The sequence below is a fragment of the Poecilia reticulata genome, chromosome 6 (assembly GCF_904066995.2).
Source record: "Poecilia reticulata chromosome 6, P_reticulata-male-v2, whole genome shotgun sequence".
In the NCBI taxonomy this organism is placed as follows: Eukaryota; Metazoa; Chordata; class Actinopteri; order Cyprinodontiformes; family Poeciliidae; genus Poecilia; species Poecilia reticulata.
The window spans coordinates 1,652,706-1,678,508 of record NC_088835.1 but is presented as its reverse complement, the minus strand read 5'-3'; the positions used below and the strand labels follow the sequence as shown (position 1 = coordinate 1,678,508).

The 25,803-nt window shown below is 38.0% G+C and overlaps 1 protein-coding gene and 1 long non-coding RNA gene across 3 annotated transcripts in view; both read right to left on the bottom strand.

Moving 5' to 3' along the window:
* LOC103465623 (solute carrier family 23 member 2) overlaps positions 1 to 10,482 on the bottom strand; it is a 63,153-nt gene extending 52,671 nt beyond the window's left edge. The window contains exon 1 of one of the 2 annotated variants that reach the window (XM_081607612.1): positions 9,960 to 10,482. In XM_081607612.1, coding sequence (XP_081463738.1) covers positions 9,960 to 10,013 — 54 coding nt within the window. In that variant the 5' untranslated portion in view covers positions 10,014 to 10,482. The remainder of the gene's footprint in view (positions 1 to 9,959) is intronic. The other variant, XM_008410623.3, reaches the window with a different exon arrangement.
* On the bottom strand, positions 923 to 4,288 carry LOC145551885 (uncharacterized). Its single transcript, XR_014087748.1, has 2 exons — positions 1,326 to 4,288; positions 923 to 1,228 (listed from the first exon to the last, which is right to left on the bottom strand). It is a non-coding gene; the product is annotated as an uncharacterized LOC145551885 (long non-coding RNA).
* Positions 10,483 to 25,803: the final 15,321 nt, after the last annotated feature.

The window sequence follows — 25,803 nt, the reverse complement described above, 5'->3', positions numbered from 1 at the left end:
AATAACCTAATTACATGATGTAAAACTATTATGTACAAGTTGATTTTACGTAATAGTGCACATTTATAGTACAGAGCTGCTTAGAACATCCCAGGCTCAATCCTTAGATATCCATGAGTACAAACGCCTACGATGGGCTAATGGACGGATTCTCACACCCAGGAAAGTTAATTTTGTAATTAACTGTGGAAATGTATTGTGCAATGATAATATATATTTTAACACACTTAACCAGAGCCACCACAATGTCTAGGAAACCTTATGGGATACACACTGTTTGTAACAAAACACTAAGTTTTGAAAATGAAAACTTGATTACACAAAACTTATATTTATTACATCATATACACACACACACTTCTGGAAGAGATTATATGGAAACTCTTTGGTGTATTCTAAGATGTTGCTGCAAACAATGTCTTAAGCATTTGAAACATTTAATATTTGCATTCCTTTTACCAAAACTGGTTCCACATGTACACTTAGCATAATTTCATTTAACATGAAAATCTGAAAAAGTGCAGAAAGTATGCAGGAACCACATCAAAGTTTTGAGTTACGTTCAACAAAATCCTGAACTTTAAACATTTTACAGGGGAGAACTTCCGGGTGGCAGAAGGCAGCTTAGAAAACCTCAGATCTCTCAGTCCTAGAAGTCATCCTAGACGTAAAAGCTCACCAGGGCAGAACGCAGAATGACCAAATCTAAGTGCTAATGGTCTTTGTAAGGCAGATAGCTAACTGCATGGACAACAACAAAGAGGTAAGTCTGACAATTCTCAAAGAATCGAGGGCTTTCGAAAAGTGACATCAAGGGGGAAATAGCAAAAACTAACTAAATGTTAGCTGAAGCAGAGACAGAGATTACAACTGCTGAAGATCATTGTAACATTTACATTTAAGAGCCAGAAACCAGGATGGGGAAGATTTCCAAAAGATTTATTACCAAACACAGCGGGATGGCATTGAAGTGGTCCCGGAATACAAAAAAACAAAGATGAGTGACAAGACTGGATGGGAACCCGGACACAGGGAAAACAAAAAGGAGATTTACCAGGAATCAGGGATTTACAAGGTCCAAGAATCCAGCTTCTGCAGGGCTGGAGGATGTGTGATAGACTAGCCTTGAGGGCCTCAGAGATGTTCACTGAGCAGAGATAATTGCGTCCACAAGCCAATTATTCATGGTTCATAAACTGTCCAGGGTCATGCACAGGAGGGTCTCAGGCTAGAGGGGAAAAATATCCAGAATTACAACAGGCTTGAAACGGGGTCAGAGTCAGGCAAGGTTTGGCAATGGCAGCTCATAAACTCTCCTGTCATACCGGTAAGGACAAGGCAAAAAGAAGTGGTGTGAGACGAGCAGGGCCAGTAAACTGTTGGCTCATGAACCAGAGCTTGAAGGCATCAGACAGTCTCACACTGAGCAGGTGAAGAGAAGGTGTTTAAAAATGGAGTGCTATGAGCAATCAGCAGAAGATCAGCAAAAAGAATCAAGGTGGAACTGAAATCATGACAACTATACATCTGCATTTCCATTAACCAAAAAATTGTGCAAACTGAAAGCAAGAAAATGGTACGACAATTTAGAAAAAAATAAAACACATTTCTTTTGATAAAACGTTCTTGCAATGGGACAAGGTTTTTTTTTTGTGGTATCAAAATAGATGTTTTTCACAAAACTGCAATGAAACACTTTTCATCACACGAGTCATGTGATCAACAGCCAGATGTTTCTACTGACGAAAACCACAAAGAACACGACGGAAAATGGCAGGAGGATGATGGTTTGTTTTTGTTATTTTGCAGCCAATGTTCAGTTGGCTCCACCAGAGCTCTCACAGCATCACACAGTTCATGAAAAGTTGTGTGTCATTAAAATGTGTTGAAACCACAGATTATAATTTCCCCTTAAATCAGGGCATATGTAGCGGCTCCCAAGTAGGCGGGGCTTGTTGCGCCAACAGCTAAAAAAGACGTCTCCTCTGATGGCTGATAGATGATGAGTCATCATTGGCCCTGCTATACTTCAACCATGATTTGGTAATTATATACTTCAACCATGATTTGGTTGAAGTATGAATATACAGCATAGCTCATGTTACATCAGTCGCTGTCATGATTTTTAGTAACTTATCGTATGAAGAATCTTATTGATGTTATTTTAATTTACTTTTTATTTAATGGAAACAGCAGAATGGGCTGCACAGTGGTGCAGTTGGTAGAGCTGTTGCCTTGCAGCAAGAAGGTTCTGGGTTCGATTCCCGGCCCCGGTCTTTCTGCATGGAGTTTGCATGTTCTCCCTGTGCATGCGTGGGTTTTCTCCGGGTACTCCGGTTTCCTCCCACAGTCCAAAAACATGACTGTCAGTTAATTGGTCTCTCTAAATTGCCCCTAGGTGTGAGTGTGTGTGTGCATGGTTGTTTGTCCTGTGTGTCTCTGTGTTGCCCTGCGACAGACTGGCGACCTGTCCAGGGTGACCCCGCCTCTCGCCCGGAACGTTGGCTGGAGATGGGCACCAGCAACCCTCCTGACCCCATCAAGGGACAAGGGTGTAAAGAAAATGGATGGATGGATGGATGGATGGATGGAAACAGCAGAATTGCAAAGTTGTGTCTTTTTTACACGAGCAGTAAATAAAGATTTGCACACATTTATAATGAAAACAGCTACTTTGCATGGGGCAAAGGGACTCCATCTAAAAAGAAGCTGTGGTGGCTGTGGGTGATTTGTTACTGGGGAATGATTTTACTGTTCTTGTCTTTGTCTTGATGAACGTTTTTTATTAGCATATGTTTTTAGAACATGCATGTGTTTCAGATTTCAATTAGAATTGTTGGGGTAAAATTATATTATCTATTTCAAGTAATTATAAAGTAATTTTTATAAAAAAACAAAACATTTTCCATCTTTTGAAAATAGTCATTTTTAAGCTAACTTGCGTTGTTTGTGTGGAAGATGTTCATTGAAAAGTTCTTCTGCTTTGTCTCTGACTCCTGACAAACCACCAAACACGTTTTGACATGGAAATAAGCACAAAAATAGGTTTCCAGTTTACAAACCCTTTGGTGAATTTGGAATAGGTTTCCTAAAGGCCGTGAAACTCCGTTGCAGCTGTTTTATAGGGATAGGAAACAGGAAAATGGTGGAGAGAGAAGAGCGTTGATGACAGGAAGCCTTTCTTTTTTTATTTGTTATGTTTCAAGGTTTGCTGTAATGCATTAGGACGTTCTGTGCTGTTCCGGAAATTAACTAACTAAAGTCTTTACTGATAATTTCTCTGTGGAAAAAGCTTTTTGATTCGGTAAAAAATAAGACGGGGTGTCAGATTAAAGCAACCATGTGGCTGAATGTTTCATAAATCATCAGATCCAGCCTGGTGAGAACCTTCAGTTATATCTCATCATTACTTAAGTCACACACATGATTTAAACCGGTGAGGCAAACAGAAACAGTCTACTTTATTGTTCTGGATTTTTCTCTCTGTTTTTACTATATTGTTACAGTTTCTCAGCAGGTATTCAACTAAAAACAAAATGGCTCTGGAGGTCGCATGTGCAAACGTTTGCTTCCATCTACTGGCCATCCGACGGCACTGAAGCATAGCGGGAACACACACAGAGGAATGCACACATATTTGTTGCATTATTTGCAACAATTATTAGAGCTAAAGCAAGCCACTGCTTTTCAAATCATCATTTAATTTACTCATAAACAAAGAAGGTTAAGAGAGAAAAAGTAGCTGAAATTTTAGATAGGCTACTATTTGTGCTTGTTCTCGTTTCACTTCAGTTTGATCAAAATCATCAGGAATCTCAAAGACGGAGAAAACGCCCTCTGAGAAGTAGGTCATTCATTCCACCAAGTTTTTGTCAAGTGCGCATTCAGATTAAATTAAATTAAGGATGAAATATATATTCAGTAAAGCCTCCTGTGTGAGTGTGATGTTGTTTCCCGGCACTGCAAAAACGCAAAATGTTGCCAAGTATTTTGGTCGATTTTCTGGTGAAAATATCACCTTTGAAATAAAACATAAATAACACAAATTAAAAGTACTTGTCCCATTGGCTCCCGGTTCAATAATATTAAGAAATTATTGACTTAAAACAAAACACTGTCCTATTTCTTGCTGAAAAGTTACTTGTAAGTTAGTTTAGTCTTATTTTAAGTGTACTGAGATATTTTCACTAGAAAGTAGACCATAATACTTGGTAAGATTTCGTGTTTTAGTACTGTGGTGATTGTTTGCTTGTCCAGGAAGACTGAATGACTCGATACAATCTGTTGGGTTTCCTTAGACAGAACATTTTTTAAACTACTTTGAGTTTATTAACTGAACGTAATTTACTGTTTGATAAGTAGGATCGATTGGAATGTATGTGTGACTTATCAAATCAAATAAAATTTTATTTGTATAGCACATTTCAGCAACATGGCATTTCTAAGAGCTTTAAATCAGAAAAACACAAAAATACAAAGACATAGAACCCAGTTTTTGAAACATTACATTTTGCTGTTATTACACATTAGATTGTCGATTAATATTTCATTGATTATATTTATGCTTGTATGTGACTTGTGAACTGGTGTTACAGAAATAAATTGAATTGAGTTGGGTGTGCAAGAGAGAAATGCCTGATTGTAGAGCACTGGCTGAATTGAATTAAAATGGTGAGAATTTTTATATGAAAACAAAAAACTGCAGTTATTAGCACCTCAATTGTTTCCTAAAGGTCATGGTAGTCTAAGATATTGTTGTGCTTACATACATTTCATTTATTTATTTATATATACACTTTTGCTTTGTGTACTTTCCTAACTGTCAAGAGTTAAAATTTACTCCTTATTTACATTTTTTATCTATTTTAGGTAGAGAGACATGTAGGTTTTTACTTTATTTATTTTATTCTTATAATTGTGCTTCAAAGGACATTCCTGAACTTGACCAAATGTAACAAAATAGCATTAATGATGATTATGTAAAAAAAAAAGGTAAATTAAACTATTATTATTATTATTATTATTATTATTATTATTATTATTATTATTATTATTATTATTATTATTATTATTATTATTATTATTATGACAAAGTTAAATTGGGTTCAACAGATCCTACATGGGTTTGATTTAAAAAAAATTCTTATTGTTATACACTGCATACACTGCTGTGTTCTAATATTTTTTCATGAATGATTTATTTGAGCGACAAGATCGTCACAGTTTTAGTGCAACAGCAGGTGTCACTAGTGAGCAATGAATAAAACACCAAGTAATGCTGCTTCATTTGTTCATTCACTAACAGCAGAAACGTTGTCGCGTTTGTCATGAGAGCAGCGCCTGGAGCACATGAGAAGCTCACAGAGCAGGAAGGCTGATGGAGAGGAAGCCTGGAAAAGGTTCACATGCTCCAGGGAAATGGAGAACAGAGACAGGCAGCGAACACAGCGCTGGGAAAAACAGAAACCTGGACCCGGTGAAGAGAACCTGTGGAATTCCCGAGACCCCACACTCTGTTTTCTTTACTTCAACAACATTTAACTCAACGAGTCATTAAGAGCCCCACTGCTGCATTAAAGCAGCTCTTAAACTCTAAGAAATGAAAGTAAAAATGTTGAAATTCCACAAATTTCAGCTTGTTCACTTAGTTTCGATTCGATTTTCCTAAAGAAGAACCAAACTAGGAGAGTAGCAAGAGCAGAAACACCAGTTGATAGCAAAACTGTAGGAGCCTTCAGATCTGTGTGTGTGACAAGCTTTTTAGTACGTAAACATCATTTTTCACAGTTTTATGTAGTTGTAGTGTTATAGCAGTAGTCAATTATCAATACTGTTAGCTCATTGTGAATGAATCAATCGTGGTAGAGATTCTTATGTAACATCTGTGTGTGCCGAGCTGAACACACAAACATTTCCGCTGCCTAATAGAGCAGAGCTCTGAACACAGCAGAGGAGTTGGGGTGAAGTACGCATTAAATAACTATAAAATACCTGCTCTGTTCATTTTTACAATTGACAGTTTTTAGTGTCTTGAACAGCAATTTTTCCTACTTGTACTTGTAGCTCTGCTTGTCATGAACTCTTTTAGTTGCAGCACACCAAATCTTTCTACAGAAATAAAATACATCCTCAGCTCATGAGATTAGCTTGATACCTTGAGAGACCATTTTCCTCTACTGCTAAAGTGATTTGTCACAATAGAAATAACAGGATGAGTATTTCAACAATCGCGATGAATCGACTATTGAACTAATCGTCAACTAATTTAGTAATCAATTAATTGTTAAGTGAAGTGTACAGACTCAAAAAATTCAATTTACCGACAGACAAATGCCATCAGGTCAGTAATTAAGTCAAAACTGTACTAAGAATATGTAGATTTTGAATTTACAATAATACTTTTTGTCTCTAAATACAGCAGCTTGCTGTACAGCAGTATTCCTACCCATTGAACTTTTCCATAGTTTGTCATATTAAAACCACAAACATATTTCATTGAAACTGTATACAGTTGTGATCCAGACGGCAGATTATATATGATGCAAAAACTTTTCGACAAATAAAAACCTCAAAAGTGTGGCGCGCAAAAGTATTCAGCCACGTTTGTACTGAGATTGAATTACACACAGGTGGGATTTATTCAGTGATCAGGCAACTTCTGAAGGGAACTGACTGCTCTCAAGAGAAAAGGGAGTCAAATAATTTTGCATTTGCAGCTTTTTATTTGTTAAAAATGTTTCAAATCGTGTGTAATTTTCCTTCTAGATCACATCAGTATACCACTTTGTGTTGGTCTATCATATAAAAATCCAACAAAACATATTGATGTTTGTGGTTGCAGTTTGACAAAATATGGAAAAGTTCAAGGGGTGTGAATACTTTTGCAAGCCGTTGTAAATTCTACTGAAAACTCCTCAAGTGGCAGTTTTAGCTTCACCTGGTTCAGATTCACTGAAGGAATGCTGCAGCTGCTGCTGCTGCTGCTGCTGCTGCTGCTGCTGCTGCTGCGATTTAGGCAATGCAAATTATATTTTCATTTAAAAAAATAAACATAATTGTTTATTTGCATCTTTAATCATATTTCTAATATTGTATAAAAAAAGGCTTAAATGAAAAGTCTTGAGAAAAATCTTAAATGAAAAATGTATCAATCAGGACAATCAATAGAATAATTGATGACTAAGTTAATCAGGAGTCCTGGAACCTTCAGATGTGTCTCTGCTTCAGCTACCAGAGTCAAATAATCAAGTTAGTATCAGGACTTTGGAGAACGTTCCTTGACTTTTTTAATTGAGTCACTTAAGTGTCTTCATAGTGTTAATATTACTGTTCTCAAGACTTGGATACTAAAGCTTTGAAGAAAACTCCACCACTTTTATATATTGTTATTATATTTTACCAATGAAAAAGGAAAGAGAGGACATCAGTTTTACACAATGAGAATGTAGTTACTGGCCAACTGTTGGTGTTCTGCTTTCTATCAGCCTTTTAGAAATGAACAATTTTGATGTAAATGGAAAATATTTTGAATTATCAAAGCTAAATGAACTGCTTCACCTCTAAAAAACCTTTTTTGTGTTTCTGAAAAATAAAGTTTTTCAATACACATTTACAATAAATTTTAATGCCAATTTTTGTCACAATTTTCCCCTTTTTGCAATCCCAAGGATGGTCCAATTATCCAAATGACCCTTAAAATAATGTGTCATGTGTGGTGTGTTAACAGTGACCTGATCTGCTGGGAAGGACGACAGGACCGCTCTGATGTAAATCAAGGATATACAACGTGTTTGGTTGTCTAGAACGACCAAACACAGCCTCAATGTGACGTTTAGCTAATCAGAAAGTGAGATGACGGAAACACTGAGGTGAATCCAAAATACACAGAAGACAAAATAATTGCTAGGGCACATGGGAAACTTTGGTAGATGTCTTGGTATTGCCTTTTCTCTGTTAAGCATCGTCCACAAACTATTGCCATTGCTTCTTCTCAGTCAGCCACGTTTGCTTACTCTGAACTCACGTTTGGTCTAGAGAGGTTTACTGAGATTTCCTATCTGATGTCTGAATGTTGGTGAGGGAAATCCATTTGTGATGGTGTGTGTACAACTACTACCACACCTGTTATAACTAAGATGAAAATTGGCCTTCAATATTAAATTATTCTGACGCTGTGTGTCCGGTTATTATTTACAATTGTCATTATTACTACTATCATTACAGTCTGGTCAGTCAGTTTTCTTGTCCTGTAATGAGAGTCAATTTGTATTAATTTTGTTTTATGTAATATCATTTATCTGTAAATGATATTACATAAATTAGCACAGTAAATTGAATAGGTTGTACAAATACCATAATTTGTTCTTAAGTACAAATTTATGGTAAGCAATATAGGTAACACTTTATTTGAATGGGTGTGCATAAGACTAACATGACACTGTCATAAACATGACATAACATCTGTAATGAACATGAAGTCTTTATGAATGTTTATGACAGTTGTCATGAAGTGTCATTCGGTAAATAATGACACTTTTAATGCAAAGTTGCTCTAAAAGTTGCATTGAAAGTCCATTAAAAGTCCCAACTTTGCATGAGTTTGTAAATTATGTTAATTTAATGCAAAGTTGGCATTTTTAATGGATTTGCATTAAAAGTGTCATTATTTACCAAATGAGACTTAATGACAACTGTCATAGACATTCATAAAGACTTCCTGGTGTTATGTCATGTTTATGACAGTGTCATGTCAGTCTTATGCACACCCCTTCAAATAAAGTGTTACCGCAATATATTTCATTAAATTGAAATACCGGGTGAGATTAAATAAGTGTTCACTTCTTTCTACTGTTTTTCAAACAGAAAAGCAGTGGTATGCTAATTATTTTTGTTCTTAGTTAAGTATCCATGTTTTCTCTTGTTAGCCGTTTTCTTTGTTTTTAAAAAACAGTTTGAAATAAATGAATAAATAAATTAAATCCTGCCTTGTGTACCAGGCAGGATTAGAGACTTTTAATTCTCCATGAAAAATTGGTAACATTTTGTTTTGTTCTAACCAACTCGATATTTTGCATTGGCTCATTTTGTCTTGTCTAACGACTAACTCAGCATTTGGAAGCCTAATGTTCTGCTTGTCAGTTGAGGATGTAGATAAGACCTTGTGCTGCTGTACACATGTTGACCGCCTGCCATGTTCACACATCTGTGTTCTAGTATTTATGTTCCCTGTCATCGGAAGAACTTAAAAAGTTTGTTGGGGGAAGAAAAAAAAAAGAAAAATATCAACCTCTGACTCAGCTGTGAACACTTGTGCACCCCAGGCAGTCTGTTTTGCTCCATTCCCACACTCACAGTGGGGTTCATGTCACCATGGAGGCCATAAAACTGACTGAAAATGATTTTATTCAAAGGTCCTTTTAGCTTATTCATAATAACTGTCCCATATTCTGGCCTACATCTAACCCTGAGGTATAACCCTAACAATTGTTTATTCCTCATAAGGAGGAAAAGTTTCCATAATGTGTGTGTATACAGATTTAGGTCACTGTGAAACATAATGTTCACACTTTTCTGCACGTCCAGCTGTATTTATTACTGTCTATTTTGGGGGTTCATGTTTTAGCTTTTTAATACTTTAAATCTGGCATCTAGATTGAAAAAAACCCTCTCTACCCATGTTTTGAAAGCATTAAAATCAATTCTACTAGAATATTCTTATGCTTGGTGAAACTCATTCATGCTTTAGTCACTGCATTCCACTGTGGCTTACTTTTAGCCTTTACTCCACTCTGTACTTATTTTACCCCTCTGTCCATTGTATTAAAAAAATAACTAAAATGAAATTTAAAAGAAAAATTCCTGATTAGTAACGTTATGATGTTGCTAGTTTGAACTTAAAGTTTCTAGTCACAAAGCACCGGTGAAACTTTTAAAGAGAATCCAGATGACATTTCACTTACCCCAAATGCAGGATCGAGTCCCAGCTCAATATTCTCTTCTTTAGTGGGATGCATTCTGGTAACAGAGGTAAGACAGAGTGTCGTTTCTTCTGTTGGCTTTCAGTGACGATACCGGATGGGATTAAAGCTCTCAACTGACTGCAGATGGGAAGAAGGATCCCGTGAACAACAGCCACACGTCACCAGAGGATCATAGTGCCACATTCGAAATGAGTGTGGCTCTGGTATTTTGTAACTTGCTCTCCCGCTCTCTGAAATGTTTCTCGCTGTGCTCGTGAGCAAATGAAAGCTTGGGCTACTTTGACTTGCAGTCATGTGTCTGCTGATGTGTGACGATGGATCTAACAAGGGTATAAGACGATTTGTCACATGAATTTGTGAGACTTATTCACTTCTGTGCAGGTCTTGAGTGAGAATATTTATGTCGTAAGCTGAAGAATCCCAGGGTTTCTCTTTAAAAGTGGAAACTACATGGCGGTTTATCTTCTCATGGCACCCAATCTTTCAGTTGGGTGCCATGACAACTGAAAGATTGTCAACAGAACACTTGTGGTGCATGCACAGTTCAGTTCAAACATACATTATTCAAATCAAGTAGAAGAAAATCATCCCTAGAGTGTTTTCTTGATCCTGACAGCTCTCCCCTATGACTCCCCCATTCAGACCCTTCAGACTAGCCAGCAGCAATTAGCAAACACCTGGAACTACGCATTTGCTGAGTTCATTATGAGCTACTTCTCAGTGCAATGCTGGTAAAAACATTATTAAAGGGTTAATAGAGTAGCCATGTTGTGATGACTTCCTGAAGGTGGAGTTTCAGAAAGAGCAGGAGTTTGTAAATTTCAAGGCATTAAATTATTGCCTTTTTAACGGTCTCTTTTAATCAGTTTAGGTCATGAGTCAACAAACATGTTTTTATAAATAAATGACGTACCACTCTGGAAAAATGAAGAGTCCACTGCACTGAACCCGTTGAAAACCTCATGGTTATTCCAACAAATTTTGATTTCTGAACTCTTCCTGAGTTCAAATTTTAGTATTGTTGTCTCAAAATGAATATTAACTTGTTTTCTTTGCATTATTTGAGATCTGAAAGCTTTTTCGTTATTTTGACAATTTCTCATTGTCTGCAAATAAATACAAACTTTTGCTTGTAATTTTGGAGACATGTTGTCAGTAGTTCATAGAATAAAAGAATGATGTTCATTTTAGTCATATACCTCTAAAAAGTAAATCAGAGAAACTGATCATTTTAAGTGGTTTCTTAAAACCACTCAATTTTTTCCTGAGCTGTAAATGTCTTTTTTTAGAGCTCGGTTAATGTGGAATGATAGCTTAAGCTCTTTTTAACTTGATTTATGTAAAAGTTCCAATCGGTATTCTGAAGTTAAAGCACAGCGATTTATCTACTTGCTAATAATTTGCCAACCACAGTGTGACTCTATGCTGATTCTATGCATTAGCACAGGGAAAAGTAGTAGAATCATAAATAATCACTGAATCATCAATGTCCACATGAATAAACTCATGGTCATGATTTGTATTTCAGTCCAGTTCTTCCTGTGACATCACTATCAAATTGATTGGTTGTACCTCAAATATCCTCACACAGGACACACAGTGGTGTTGTGACCAAAATACAAAACAATTCAAATGCAACTACGCTATTTCAATTTGAAGAATAATTACTCTAAATGTAGCAAAGTGTTGACTCATGACCTAAACTCCTCTTTAGGTCCAAAGATAATAACTTCAGTTTTGTTTCTGTTCAGCTAGAGAAAGTTTTGGCACATCCACACATTGATCTGTTCTAAGCATCTATTCAGTGATTGGATGGGTTCAGAGTCACCTGATGACACCGTGATGTAGAGCTGTGTATCATCCGCATAATTGTGGTAGCTAATCCTATTTCCTGTTATAACCTGAGCCAGTGGGAGCATATAAATAATGAAAAGAAGGGGTCCTAGGATTGAACCTTGGGGTACCCCACATGTGACCTTTGACCTCTCTGGTGAAAAGTTTCCGATTGAAACAAAGAAATCCCTGTTCTTTATGTAAGATTCAAACCAGTGGAGCACTGGACCGGAGAGTCCGTCCCAAGTCTCCAGTCGATTCAGTAAAATGTCGTGGTCAACAGTGCGAAAGCTGCACTGAGGTCCAACAGAACCAGCACTGTGGTTCTCCCATATTTATATGGATATCATTGAACACTTTTACAAGGGCCGTCTCCGTGCTGTGGTGAGCACGAAAACCAGACTGGAAGGAATCAAAACAATTCATTACTGTTAGGAAGTTATTTAATTGTTTAAAAACTGCTTTTTCAATAATTTTGCTGATGAATGGGAGGTTGGAGATCGGCCTGTAATTCTGCAGTAGTGATTTGTCTAGATTGTTCTTTTTTATCAGTGGTTTGATAACTGCTGTTTTCAAAGCCTGGGGGAAAACACCTGAAGAGAGCGATGAGTTTACTATTTGGATCAGATCATTAGCAACAACAGGCAGGACTTTCTTAAAGAAATGTGTGGGTAGGACATCCAGACAGCAGGAACCGGAGCTTAATTGACTTATAATTTCTTCTAGGGTTTTATAATTAAGTAGTTGAAATTGGGTCATTGTTCCTGCATTTGTTTTGTTTGGGCACAGCATTGGTACTGGCTTTGGAGTGGATATGCAGATTAATCCTCTGATCTTTTGAATTTTCTCTGAAAAGAAACTGGAGAACTTGTTGCAGGCGGCATTAGATTGAAGTTCAGGTGGAAATGTCATCACAGAGGATTTGTGAGCCTGTCAACGGTAGCAAATAAAGCTCGAGCATTGTCAATGTTTTTGTTTATGACACCTGCAAAGAAAGCCTCTCTTGCATGTTTTAGTGTTGTGTGATAGTTACGTGGCTGCACAGTGGCGCAGTTGGTAGAGCTGTTGCCTTGCAGCAAGAAGGTTCTGGGTTCGATTCCCAGCCTGGGGTCTTTCTGCATGGAGTTTGCATGTTCTCCCTGTGCATGGTGGGTTTTCTCCAGGTACTACGGTTTCCTCCCACAGTCCAAAAACATGACTATCAGGTTAATTGGCCTCTCCAAATTGCCCCTAGGTATGAGTGTGTGTGTGCATGGTTGTGTGTCCTGTGTGTCTCTGTGTTGCCCTGCGACAGACTGGCGACCTGTCCAGGGTGACCCCGCCTCTCGCCCGAAACATTGGCTGGAGATGGGCACCAGCACCCCTCCCGACCCCACTGAGGGAAAAAGGGTGCAAGAAAATGGATGGATGGTGATAGTTACGTAGTCTTTCTTTATAGATGTCATAATAAACGTGAAGTTGAGTTTTACACCATCTCCGTTCAGCTCTACGGCAGAGTTGTTTTGCAGATTGAACTGTTTGTGCATTTCTCCATGGAGATTTCTTCCTACCAGTCACAACCTTCACTTTAATGGGGGCAATGTAATCAATGATATCTGAAAGTTTGCACTGAAAATCATCTACCAACTTATCTATGTCATTATAGCTTAAGGACGAGGAAGAAGAGTAGATTTGATTAAATGTTTCTGCTGTGTTTTCTGTGAAAGTACATTTTGTGAAAGTAGCTTTTGTACAAGTGGGTTAACGGATAAAGAACTGTCAAAGATAACAGCAAAGTGATCCGACAGGGAGACATCCGTTACAGAGACATTGGAAATATTCACACCCTTACTGATAACCAGGTCCAGTGTGTGTCCCTGAGTGTGTGTTGCTTGTTTGACACGTTGTGTTAAACCAAAACTCTCTAATATATTGCAGAGTTTTGTTGCCTCTCGGTTTTGGGGTTTGTCAACATGAATGTTGAAATCACTGACAATTATTAAACGATCATAATCAATACATATGAGAGATAGAAGCTCATTCAAGTCTGTAAAGAAACCTTCCACATATGTTGGGGTTTTGTATAGAGTTAGTGTCAAAGTTCGTTTGTGGCCTTTTACCTCGATTCCAAGACACTCAAAAGACATAAAATTACCCAATGAGATTTTACTACAGTTTATGGTATAATTAAATATTGAAGCCACGCCTCCTCCTTTTTTGTGTTTTCTATTTTCACTTAAAAAATTGTGCGTAGGAGGCACTGATTCAATTAGTGCGATTGCTTCATTATTGTCATTCAGCCATGTTTCTGTCATGAATAAAACATCAATATTATGCTCAGTGATGAAATCATTAATTAATAGAGTTTTAGCACAGAGAGATCTGGTATTTAAAAAAGCCAGTTTAAGTGACTTGGAGACTGAAAGTTCTTCAGTTTGAGGTTCCTTTAGGCAGGGGATCAGTCTGAGGTTTGAATTAAGACGACTGCTTTTTGTATTTCTGTTTTTTGTAACTTTTCTTGTAGTGATCCGGACAGGTAATGTCCTGTTTTGCAGTACCGGGGGGCCAGACACATTCTGGAGGAAGACGGGTGTAAAGACAATATCTGGACCGCGGTCTCAGACCTCAGAAACGCAGCGTGTTGGATCCTCAGGGAGGTCAGAGGCAGGTGGCTTAGATGAAGTGAGGTCTGCTATGTTAGAGCTTAGAGATATGACCACATCTGTGCTGTTGAACAATTACAACACATACTGCAGTTTCTACAGCTACTGTGTGTTAAAGAAAATATGAAAATATGAAGAATATATATATATATATATATATATATATATATATATATATATATATATATATATATATATATATATATATATATAATGCCAAAAAAGCATATCATCCTCATGCCAAAACATTTTATTGAAAAATGAAGAGTTTTTTTTTTTTAATTGGCATGTTTCCATGAGGTAAATTTATTTTCAAAATGTCAAACTGCGTATAATTATATGGTCAATGGAAATCCAGCTAGTAATGCATACCATGTTGCTCCATGCAGTGCCTCATGGAACAACATGATTTACCCACCAGAAGCCAGAAGCTGCCTGGTGAGACTTTATCGGGCCGTTTGGCAACATCCACTGTTGAAGTCACAGTGAACCCAGGAGCAGCTTGAGTCTGTAAATTCAGCTTGACATGAAAACAAACATCTGAGGCACCTTTGTGAAGAATGAATGTGTTCCTCGCTGTATACTTCATTTGTGTCTTTAGTTACATATATCTTCAACACAAAGAACACCCTTACCCGAGGTCTTTATTGAGGATTTGACACTAGAGCCTCTTGCTGTATTTGTGTCACGGGAGCACAGCTCTGGGAGTTGACTTCAAAGTGGAGCTTTACATTTTCAACAAAGTGTCCATTTATAACCCATAGAAAAGGTGTGTGAAGAGATGTTAAACAGTATTGCATGGGCTGAAAAGATTCTTTGTACCATCGGCATGGAGGAGTGCAATAAAGTAGAGCAGAATTGTCTCCGTTCTGGAAGCGCATCCGTCCTTAGTGTCATTGTGTTCGTATTAAGTCAAAATTTACTTTTTGCCATTATATTTTAAGACAGTCCAATAAGTCTTTGCAAATTTCCAATGTTGGACTGTTCTCATAGACAGTAGCTAATGAGATATGTGTAATAAAATGAAACTTAGCTTAATCTACAGGCTTGAAGCATGAATTCTTGTGATGCCTGAGACAAAAGCAGTTCCGTCAGTAACCCATGACATGCGTGCAAAACAAGTGACCAGCATGTGCTACTGTGACAGCTTCCAACAGCCTACACTATTGTGAATGTAAGTAACCTGGTGTTGGCGTCAAGTCACAAGAAGAAAGTTACAGTGGATCATTTGCGTGAAAAGCGTGCTTCTAAATGATACGCAACTGGAGAAAGGAAGTGCTCTTTTTCTACCAAAGTTCATGACAAGTTAGTGCTGGCTCAAGTAACCCAGTCACCCTTTGGGATCATATTAAACACTGGTTTATAACCTCTTTTACCAAGGGCCTTTCTGCATACATTCAAATTGCACTGCAGCACTTGAATACTAACACACACCAAAAAGATAATTTTGCTAATAAAACATATTTTTCATCCTTTATTTTGTTAACCTTTTTCTTTCATACGTCTGTGCAGAGAAAAGAGTTCAAGATTTATTGGGAAGCATACCACCATTAGGACCGGTGTCCCCCAGGGGTATGTTCTTAGCCCGTTTCTCTCCCCTCTTCAACTCACAGTGACTCGTAATGCTGGTCTGATCTCAGACGGTGATGATGACTGACTGGTCCACTGGTTTGGTAATAATCAATTGGTGCTCTGAGAGCCTAGGACTCAGAAACAAGTCTTACTCTAAGGATGGGTCCTAGTTCTGTAATTCACTCCTCACAGTTCATTCATTGTATTAGTGACACTGCTCAGTCCTGTTTGACTAGGACTAACCTGGTTACAAATACAGAGAAATCAAAGGCCATGCTAATTTCTACTGTTGTAAGAGCAGGAACAGCAGGATGACATTGATGTTCATCATTTGTTGATCCTTGTTTTCTGTTGTTCTCAGACCAACTCCAGATGTTTGGAAGAAGAAAGATCGCTGGCTTGAGTCAAACCTCACTGTGATCAGTCTGTATTTGTAGACAACACACCTCATGAATGTAGCACCACATTTCAAATGTTTCCTGCCGTAAGCAAGACCGAAATTCATGTAGGGATTCAATCATCCCTGAGGAAAATAAGGTAGCGTCACAATGGAATTAAAAGAATCAACACATCTTAGTTGTACTTTGTTTTAGTGACCACTAGAGGGACCAGCTGTCTCTATTAGGTAACTTTTCACCACCTACATACTGTGATTGACTTTTGAAGAGTTAAGTATACAATAATTAGTTTTTTTCTTTCCTTTTTTTATCATAATGAATAGTAAATGAGAAAGATAATTAAGAAACAGAGACAGAGGAGGAACAGTCTTAGTTTCAGCAGTTTGGGACAGTATTTAATAGAAACAGTAAGAAAACTGGATGAGATGAGACAGATGAGACACTTTAATGCCAGAAATGCCAAGAGGAATATTGGTAAGGTAATTAAAAGGAAATAGTGATGGCTAATAAAATAATCAGCTAATGCAGAAACACAGAAACAACTAAACCAGACTTTAATCATTTCACAAAACACTCAAAAGAATACACACCTAAGGATGCTCTTAAGCATATTTTAGTTATATGGGCATCAACCCTAAAAAGATAAAAGTTTCTCCAAGCTTTCACATCCACATACAGTAAATATTTTCATCTCACTTAAATTTAGAATATATTTCAATAATCCCCTTTTCATTGATTGAAACTCATAAGTATGTGTATTATACTGATTTTATAAAAAAATATTTGTTTTTACATTAAAAGTCTTATTTATTTGCAAATGGTGCAATTCCACACATGCCCACCAGATGGCAGCACAACCAAACTCTTTTTGTTCTGCTGATAGGCCAAGTAAGGTTAATCAATTTAGAGTTGGATTGAATTGAGATAAATATATAATGCTCACGGTTTAGGTTGTTTATATTGACACTCATTTATGTGCAGCTTAACTGAACTCTTCAGTAGAAAACATTTTAGACAGTTTGTGAATGTGGAGTCAAGTCGCAGGCATGACAAGTTTTGCTTTTCAAAATCCATCCACCATCTACAGCTGTGTGTCTTTACAAAGTTGAGGAAGCTGGTGGGAGACACTGATGGCCATGGTGAAGATGATGAACTGAAACTAAGACTGAGCATCAGAATGGAGAACAAGTGAGATTTAAAAGACTTTGAATACTGCTCAGATATGCTGGCTTGAGAATTTTAGAAACTTGATAAATGTGGGGTTTTTGGTTGTTTTTGCAGACAGTTATCTCACTGGCTTATAGGAAAACATTCAGCAGCTGAGGGGACAAAAGTGCCTTGCTGCTGTTAGAGGTCAGCAGAGAATAGGCAGACTGGATTCAGACGATACAGAAGCAACAGTAGCTTAAATAGCCGCTCATTACAACTAAGGAATGTGGAATATAATTTCTGAATGACCAGCATGCCAAACCTTAAACCAGATGGTGTACAGCAGCAGCAGATCACACCGGCTGCCATTTCTGTCAGTTAACAACAGGAAACAGAGAGTTGCAATTCTCACACACTCAACAATGTAAGACAAGAATAGATTAGAAAAACATCATCTGGTCTGATGAGCCTTGATACGAGCTGTAACATTTAGCTGGTAGAGTCAATCAATTTGGAGCAAACAAACTAATTCTGTGCATCTGTCCTGCTTGTGTCAGTGGTTCAGGCTGTCTGGTGGTGGTTTATTGATACGGGGCGGTGTTGTGAATGAATGTGTTTGTGTGGAAATCGCGTTTTGAGAATTTGGTTACATGAGAAACTTGACGTGAGCACAGCTCATGTTGCAGTACTCTGTTTGGGCGTGAACATTTCCCCTGACTATCACTGGTCAACTTTGGATGTTTAAGGAAGAGAAAACTCATATAGCATTTTTTTTCAAAGCAAGCTGGCTGACTGCTGAGCAGAGATGGGGAGTAACTATAGTTACATGTACTGAAATGTTCTAAGGCCAAGGAGGTGGTCACTTCACTTGATTTACATATAAAAAATAGATTAGAAATAGTTTTGTCAAATGGACATGGAGACAGAAAAGCATGTGAAAAAGAAAAAAAATGAAAGGGAAAGAGGTGGCGCAAAATGTTTAAAGGCAAAGAATGAGATAATAGTTGAGGAGAGAATGAAGGATGACGTGAATGCAAAACAACACCCTAGCAGTCTGATTCCATACCTGCAGAAAGACAAAAACAACAAAGATCCGAGAAACCACAGTGACAAACAACATTTACATACAACAACAACATCACTGAAAACGACATGTTGCTAATTGTTATAGAGCCCAAAATGGAGTGCATCTGTACCCACCTGAATCCAAACACCGGACATCCCCCGCCCCCACTTTGATCAAAATATACAAATGTATAATCATCACAATATTTACTAATATTATCAACATCGAAAGATTTTCTAATGTTGAGCAGCCCAATTCTGGTGGGATTCACACATGCTAGACGCATTTGTTTTTGTCTGAGAGGATACAGCTAGTGTCCCAATTTATTCCTCATCACAAATCTGGATTTTCTTTGTTACATTTTACAGAAAATGTTAATAGATATGTCCTTCAGTTTTAATTGTTCATTCATTTTACTTGAACTTTTAAGCACTCTTTCATTTGTGCCAACTCAATTCAATTCAGTTTATTTATATAGCGCCAATTCATAAAAGTCTGAAGGCACTTTAAAAATAAATTCAATCACACATACAATTGATCTCATCTGCTAAATTAATTACTCAAAGCAGATTAAAATGTTTCTAAGGAAAATCAGTAGATTGCACTGAGTAATTCATAAGTTATACATTTTTGAATTTAAGTTTCACTTAATAAGCTTCACTTTTTGATTTTCATTACTGAAATAAACCATAACTTTTGATCATTTTCTAATCTTTTGTTATTCCCTTGTAAACGACTGTTTTTTTTCTGATCTCTAAAGAGCAGCTTACATTTCAAAGCTTCTGCAGAAAGCCCTGCCTGGGTAGCCGTCCACCATCAGAGCCTTTGCAGACGGAAAGCACATGTCTGGAAACCAGTCGCGTTCATGTTCACGACAGATGTTGCCAGCATGTAGAGTAAATGAGGTCATTGTGATTCCTGTGATCACTTGCCATTCTGCAAGGTTTCCATTTCCTCCGTAACAGGATGTTCAAAACACAAACACACAAACTCGATACTGACGCAAACAAACGCATGGATCCAGGAGAGCAATCAATTTACCTCCTACGCCGACACACGCACACACTTTCCGACCCCAGCTCTGACCTCTTTGCAATCAGTGTGTGTCAGTGGATAACAGAGCCACTTGTCAGCACGGATGACCTCTGGCATTGATTACTTTGACTGACCCAAATGTGTCCATTTAGCAATGGTTAATTCGCTCAGAATGCCCTGATGAACAGAACAAATGTAAATGGTAAAGCAGTGCATCTGCTGTCAACATTTAAATAGTACAATGAATATATAAATATTAAACAAAATAAAATACAGTACATTTGTCCCCTCATCTCTAATATTCTGATGTAATAATCATCGGAATATTACAGAACTGATAAAATGTTCTGATTACAAGAAAAAGAAGCTCTGAATGGAAAACTAAAACTTAAAATTATATTTGCAGATTCTTGCGGCTGCTGACCTGCTTGCCTCTAAGAATAAATAGACATTTATAGAATTTATAACACATTCATGTCCCTCAAACCCTTTCACATTTTCAAATCTGAGGGCCAGTGTCTGGTGGCTGCATGAAGACTTTTAGGTGGTCTGTTCTGGCAGACATAGGCTAATCAATCAAGTTTATTTGTACAGCACATTTCAGCAGCAAGGCAGTTCAAAAGGGTTTTGCTGAAAAGTGCTTTACAAGACACCTGGATTTAACTTTGAAAAAAAGAAGTTCACATTTTCAAATCTGAAAACTTAATATTTGGATTTCTTAACTGGATTTTCTGCGACAGAACAACAAAAAGTATTGCAAGACTGAAGTGAATATATGAGCTGGCCCTGCTGTTATTATGCTACCCCTAAGTAAATCACCTTTTAAAGAAATGGAGTCTGCTTGTGTGTAATTTGATGTCACTAAAGTCTGTCATAAAATACATATGACAGATTGAGGTTTGTGGTTTTAATGTGATAGTTTTGACAAGTCTTACAGGAATTCAGACTTTTTCAAGGCACTGCAGCTGCAACAGGAGTGGCCTCATTTTTTATTTGTGAATGAACATGCACATGTTTCCCCTGATGACAGCATCCCGCCCCTCCCTCCCTGGCTCAACAGTCACCCTTCCCCCTCTTTCATACAGCGGCTGCTTTTTTTTTGTGAATGAGCGCCGACAGTGTCATCATCAACCGCCACCGTTACCGTGATGCAAGGCAAACAGAAATCATCTGGTCCCCTGCAAACACGTATGCGTACACACACACACACACACGCACGCACACACGCAGCCGCATCCGCTCATTTTAGGATTACGGGATTTAATCTTCGCTGCCGAACAACCGCCGGATGCTGCTGCAATCCGGAACCCAGGGGTTAGGGCAACAGAGATGACAACAGGAGTGAAAGAAGCTGGAGCTTATTAGGAGGGAAGAAATGCACACACCCACACAGAGAGGCTGCAGACTGTTTCATATTCATGGTGCTAGTGAAGTGTGGAATGCAGGGAGGTAGAGACAGGATTAAGAATGGCTGATTATTCATTCATAATTCTGTCCTCATTCAGATCGCCTGGCAGCCCAGTGAACAGTGTTATCACCCTCTTATGTAAGAGAGGGAGGGAGGGGTGGAGGCATGTGGGGTCTGCAGCAGGAGGAGGATTGGGTGGATGTGTGTGTGGGGGGAGGGGCAGGAGGCTGCAGGGTCTGGTGGAGCAGGGTTGGACTGTTAAGGGAAAAAAAAGAAAAGAAAATTATTGAAATTACAATATTCTGAAACCGTGGTATTTAAGAGGCAGCATTATGTGTTTTCCCAGCCACATAGTAGTGCTATGCTATAAAAAGACCTTTTTATTGTTATAAAAATGCTGCATAAATCAAGTATGACTTAAAGGAAATGTCACTTTATTGTCTAGAAATTGGGCCTCTGTCTCTTTAAGAAACTCCAGCTCTTTCTGAAACGCCACCTTCATTCAGGAAGTCATCGTGTTGCTCCTCTTTTAGCGCTTTTACATTTTTACCAGCATTGCACTGTGAAGTAGCTCAGCTGATGCGCGGTTCTACCAAGTGTTAGCCAATAGTTTGAAGGAGAAAGAACATGTGGCTGGGGAGAGGGAAGTCTGGGCCTCCCTTCTTAAGCTGTTACCCCCCGGCCCGACCCCGGAAAAGTGGAAGAAAATGGATGCATCCATCCATTTTCTTCCACTTTCTTCTGAAGGAGCTGAGAGGGGTATCTGTAGGGGACGGTGCTCTGTACTGCCATGACTTAGAAGCCACAGATCCGAGGAGGAGCTTCGTCCTCTAAGGCGGGGCTAGGTCCCCTTGATTTGCACAGTTGAATGGTTGCCACAGGAAATTAAAGGATTTCTCAAACAGGCATGAAAGAATCAAATCAACAGTCTGGGTATGTTTCTAGTGAGTGGATGACATTATACCATAATGTAAAGTTAAAACAAAAATATTTCAGATAGAACTGCCCCTTTAATATATTGTGAGAAAATGATACTATATCTATCCGGGGTCTTTCTTTATGAATCCCAATGAGTTGCCCTCAAAATTTGAAGCTAAGGGCTAATGGAGTTTTTCCAAACTTTGACATTTATTTTCTCATGTGTTTCACATTTGCTTTTGGGGGAGATTATCTGACATTTACTCTAACCAAAGATGCATTACATTTTCTGTTCTTTTCACAAATAAAAAGCCGTGGTGGGGCACAAACCTTCATTTCCTGTGTAAATAATCATTTCTGTCTGGATATTCATGCATTTAATGAATGGTATTTATTAAAAAAAAGCATTTGAATACATTTCTATAATGCTTTCAAAGATGGGAGTTGTTATAAGAAGAGTATGCCCTTTTTTGATAGTAGCTAGCTTTAGCCTCTGATGCTAGCTAATCATGATGTATGCTAAGTGAAGACTGACAGAGCTTTTAGCCTCAGTCAGCATGTCAGGTCATGTTAGGTAAAAGGAAACAGCAGTACTCCATTCTACATCCTTTACCTTCTTTGCAGTACTTTTGAACATTGAAGGAGGCCTGAGAGGTGAATGTCTTGATTGCAAGCCACTAAAACAGGTCAAGCAAACATTAATGCGATGGTTTAAACAGGCTCAGTTACTCTTTGTAGATTTCTAAAGAGTCAAATTGCAAGGAAGTTTGACCTGGAACCGGTTTGTGGCCTCCATAAGCTACAGTTGCTGTTTAAGACTTGTGCTACCTAAACTCATCTGTACTTGGACCTGCTTCTTTGCTGTTCTGTCTTAAGACATGCTTTTGACTTGGGTATATTTCTGACCATACCAAATTCTGAATTTCTCTCAATATCTAAAGAGGGTCGTTCTGACTGACTCAAAGCTTGTACCTCTACTGGAAAGAGTTTAGATTTAGGAATTTTAGGGGGAAAATGAAAGAAGGTGACGTAAGAGATGAATCACGTCACAGTGACTAACCCCTTGCATAACGAAGTCTGAGAATTGTTGTGAATTGTCAGCAAGCGCCTACAAAGATAATGTTTTGTAAGCCACCCACGGTGCCTTCCTCAAAATCCCTTTCCTGCAGACACACTAAAGCAGTTTGGGATCTTGCACTCAGACATGGGAAGTATTCAGCTTATGCTAGTTTGGTGTAGCTTGAAAATGTAAGTTGGCAAACTGTGGGTTGGCAGAACGAAACTCTGTAACACTTCATTTGAGGGGGTGTGCATAAGATAGACATGACATAACACCTGTTATGAAGATGAAGGAGTCTTTATGAATGCCTATGACAGTTGTTATGAAGTGTCATTCAGTGAATAATGACACTTTCAATGCAAAGTTGCTCTAAAAGTCATCTTGAAAGTCCATTAAAAGTGACAATTTTGCATTATGTTGTAAATATTGACACTTTAATGCAAAGTTGGCACTTTTAATGGACTTTAAGGACTTTCATGTTTATGACAGTGTCATGTCAGTCTTATGCACACCCCTTCAAATTACCCAAAACTCTTTGTCCTCTGCCTTTGGCTTAAGCCAACTGGCTAATGGCTTGACTTAATTTTTTTGCGCCATCATAACTGGGTGTCGTTTTCACTTCACTTTAAAATGCCAACAGTTTTTGACAGATTTTAACTCTGGCCACTCTGTTGCCATAAATGCTGAAAATTTGATGATACTGATACGAGTCATTTTACAAGATTCTGAGAACACAAATTTGGAAAATTGTTATTTTTTCCCAGCTTCCATTCTTCTGGGCCGTTTTCTAGATGAATAGTAGAGACAATGATTTGGAAATTTGCTCACTTCTGGCAGCGGAAGCAAGATATTAAAAAGAGGAAAATGAGGGTTAACAGAGTTTCAAAATGGTTCAATAAGCCTTTAAGAATTTCAAAGTGTAATGATTCATAGTTTTGCTTCAAACAGTGAATTGAAAAATACAACAAATAAAAGGGTCAAAAATCAGTGGATGTACAATATGTATAATACCATGAAAAACAATTTGCTGCCTCACAAATTTCTTTTATTTTTGCTTTCGTTTTGTCACACATAAAAGTTTCAAATCATCAAGCAAAGAGCCAGAGGAAAAACAAACAAAAATAATTTTAAAAGATGATTTTAATCGTAAAGAGAGGGGGAAAAAAGCAGAGAATATATGCTGTGAGTAACTTCTAGAACTCTTTCCTTGAGATGTTTCTGTTGCTTTCCGCTATTTTAAAGCATTGGCCTACTTGCGATAGAGGCTTCCCTGTCTGCCTCCCTCCCAAACACACATATCCCTTTTGCGTCACACAGCAGAGCGATCCAAACTTGGACTGGATTTTGTAGTTCCGGCTAACCAAAATAAATTGCCTTTGGGAGAGGATGAATCAGAGCACCCCACCATCAGCAGAGCTCTGCCCCTTCCTCTTGTCACACATCGCTTTTATTACGCCCGTCTCCTTTCTCTTATATTCCACCCACATTTATTTTTCCATTTATATATCCCCTCTTTTTGCATTTTGTCATGAGGCAGAAAGTTAGATCGCTATTTAAAAGATTATTATGATTCTATTTTTGTTTTTTCTATGGCATTTGAAAGATAATGTGAATTTGTTGCATTTTAGTGTGTTTAGTAGCAAAAATACAAATTCCATGCAACTCAAAGGATAAAAAAAAAAACTAAATACTCTAAGACTCTGACATATGACGTGCAGGAACTTCTGGAGACAGCCACACAAAGAAACACCCAACTCATGATTCATGAGATAAGAATGGATCACTCGCTGTCATAACTTCCTATGCAAGTCAATCAAAAACATAAAAAAATGTCTAATCCCTGCCAAATCAACTGGTTTTGACTGCACAAATGCTAATGAGGTAACATGGATGTTTGTACAAATTCAGTGAAAGAACATGAGCCTTAGGAGCAATAAAAAAAACACTTGATTTCTCACTATGCAAATAAGCTCAAATAAGTTTATTAATTTAGCACCAATTCACAACAAATGTGAACTGTATGCAGAAATATATCATAAAAAGTTGCATATTCAATCAGAAATGAATCAAATTCAACTCCAGCACGAGAAGTCCTGCTGAAAGATCCTAGACCAGGATTTGAACCAAACACCTTCTTGTTGCAAGGCAACAGTGCCTGTTTGCGATCCATGTTTGACTGAAAAAAAACACACAAAAAAACACTGAGAACCTTGAAAACTGAGACTAAAAATAGAATCACACTTCAGCATCATCTCACACTTTCCTGCGAGAAAGCGGACAAGCTGTGAAAGCAGGAAGGAAAAAGGAGAAAAAATTTCAATGCTTTCTTGCACAAAATAAATCAGCAAGTTGAACCGTTTCAGTCTTACACTACATTATTCTCCATTATTCTCTTTAATAAACTTGGCATTTATTTCGTCTAGTCCAAGCTAATTTATACTTGACAGAGTGTGCTGGTTGAACGATGGAACAGTTGGTACCACTGATGCCTTTGTTGCAAGGTCCTGGGTTCGAATCCACGGAGCCCATGGAGTTTACATGTTCTCCCCGTTTTCTCCAGGTACTCAGGCTCCCTCCTTCAGTTCAAAAACGTGACATTTGGGTTAATTGGTTGTTCCAAATATTCCATGTCAGTTTGTGTGGACATTGCTGTGCGTCTCTAAAGCCCTGACAAAAAGTCCTGAGCATACCAGACCTCTCAGCCAATGACTGCTGGACACAGGCACCAGTAACAAACCCCCG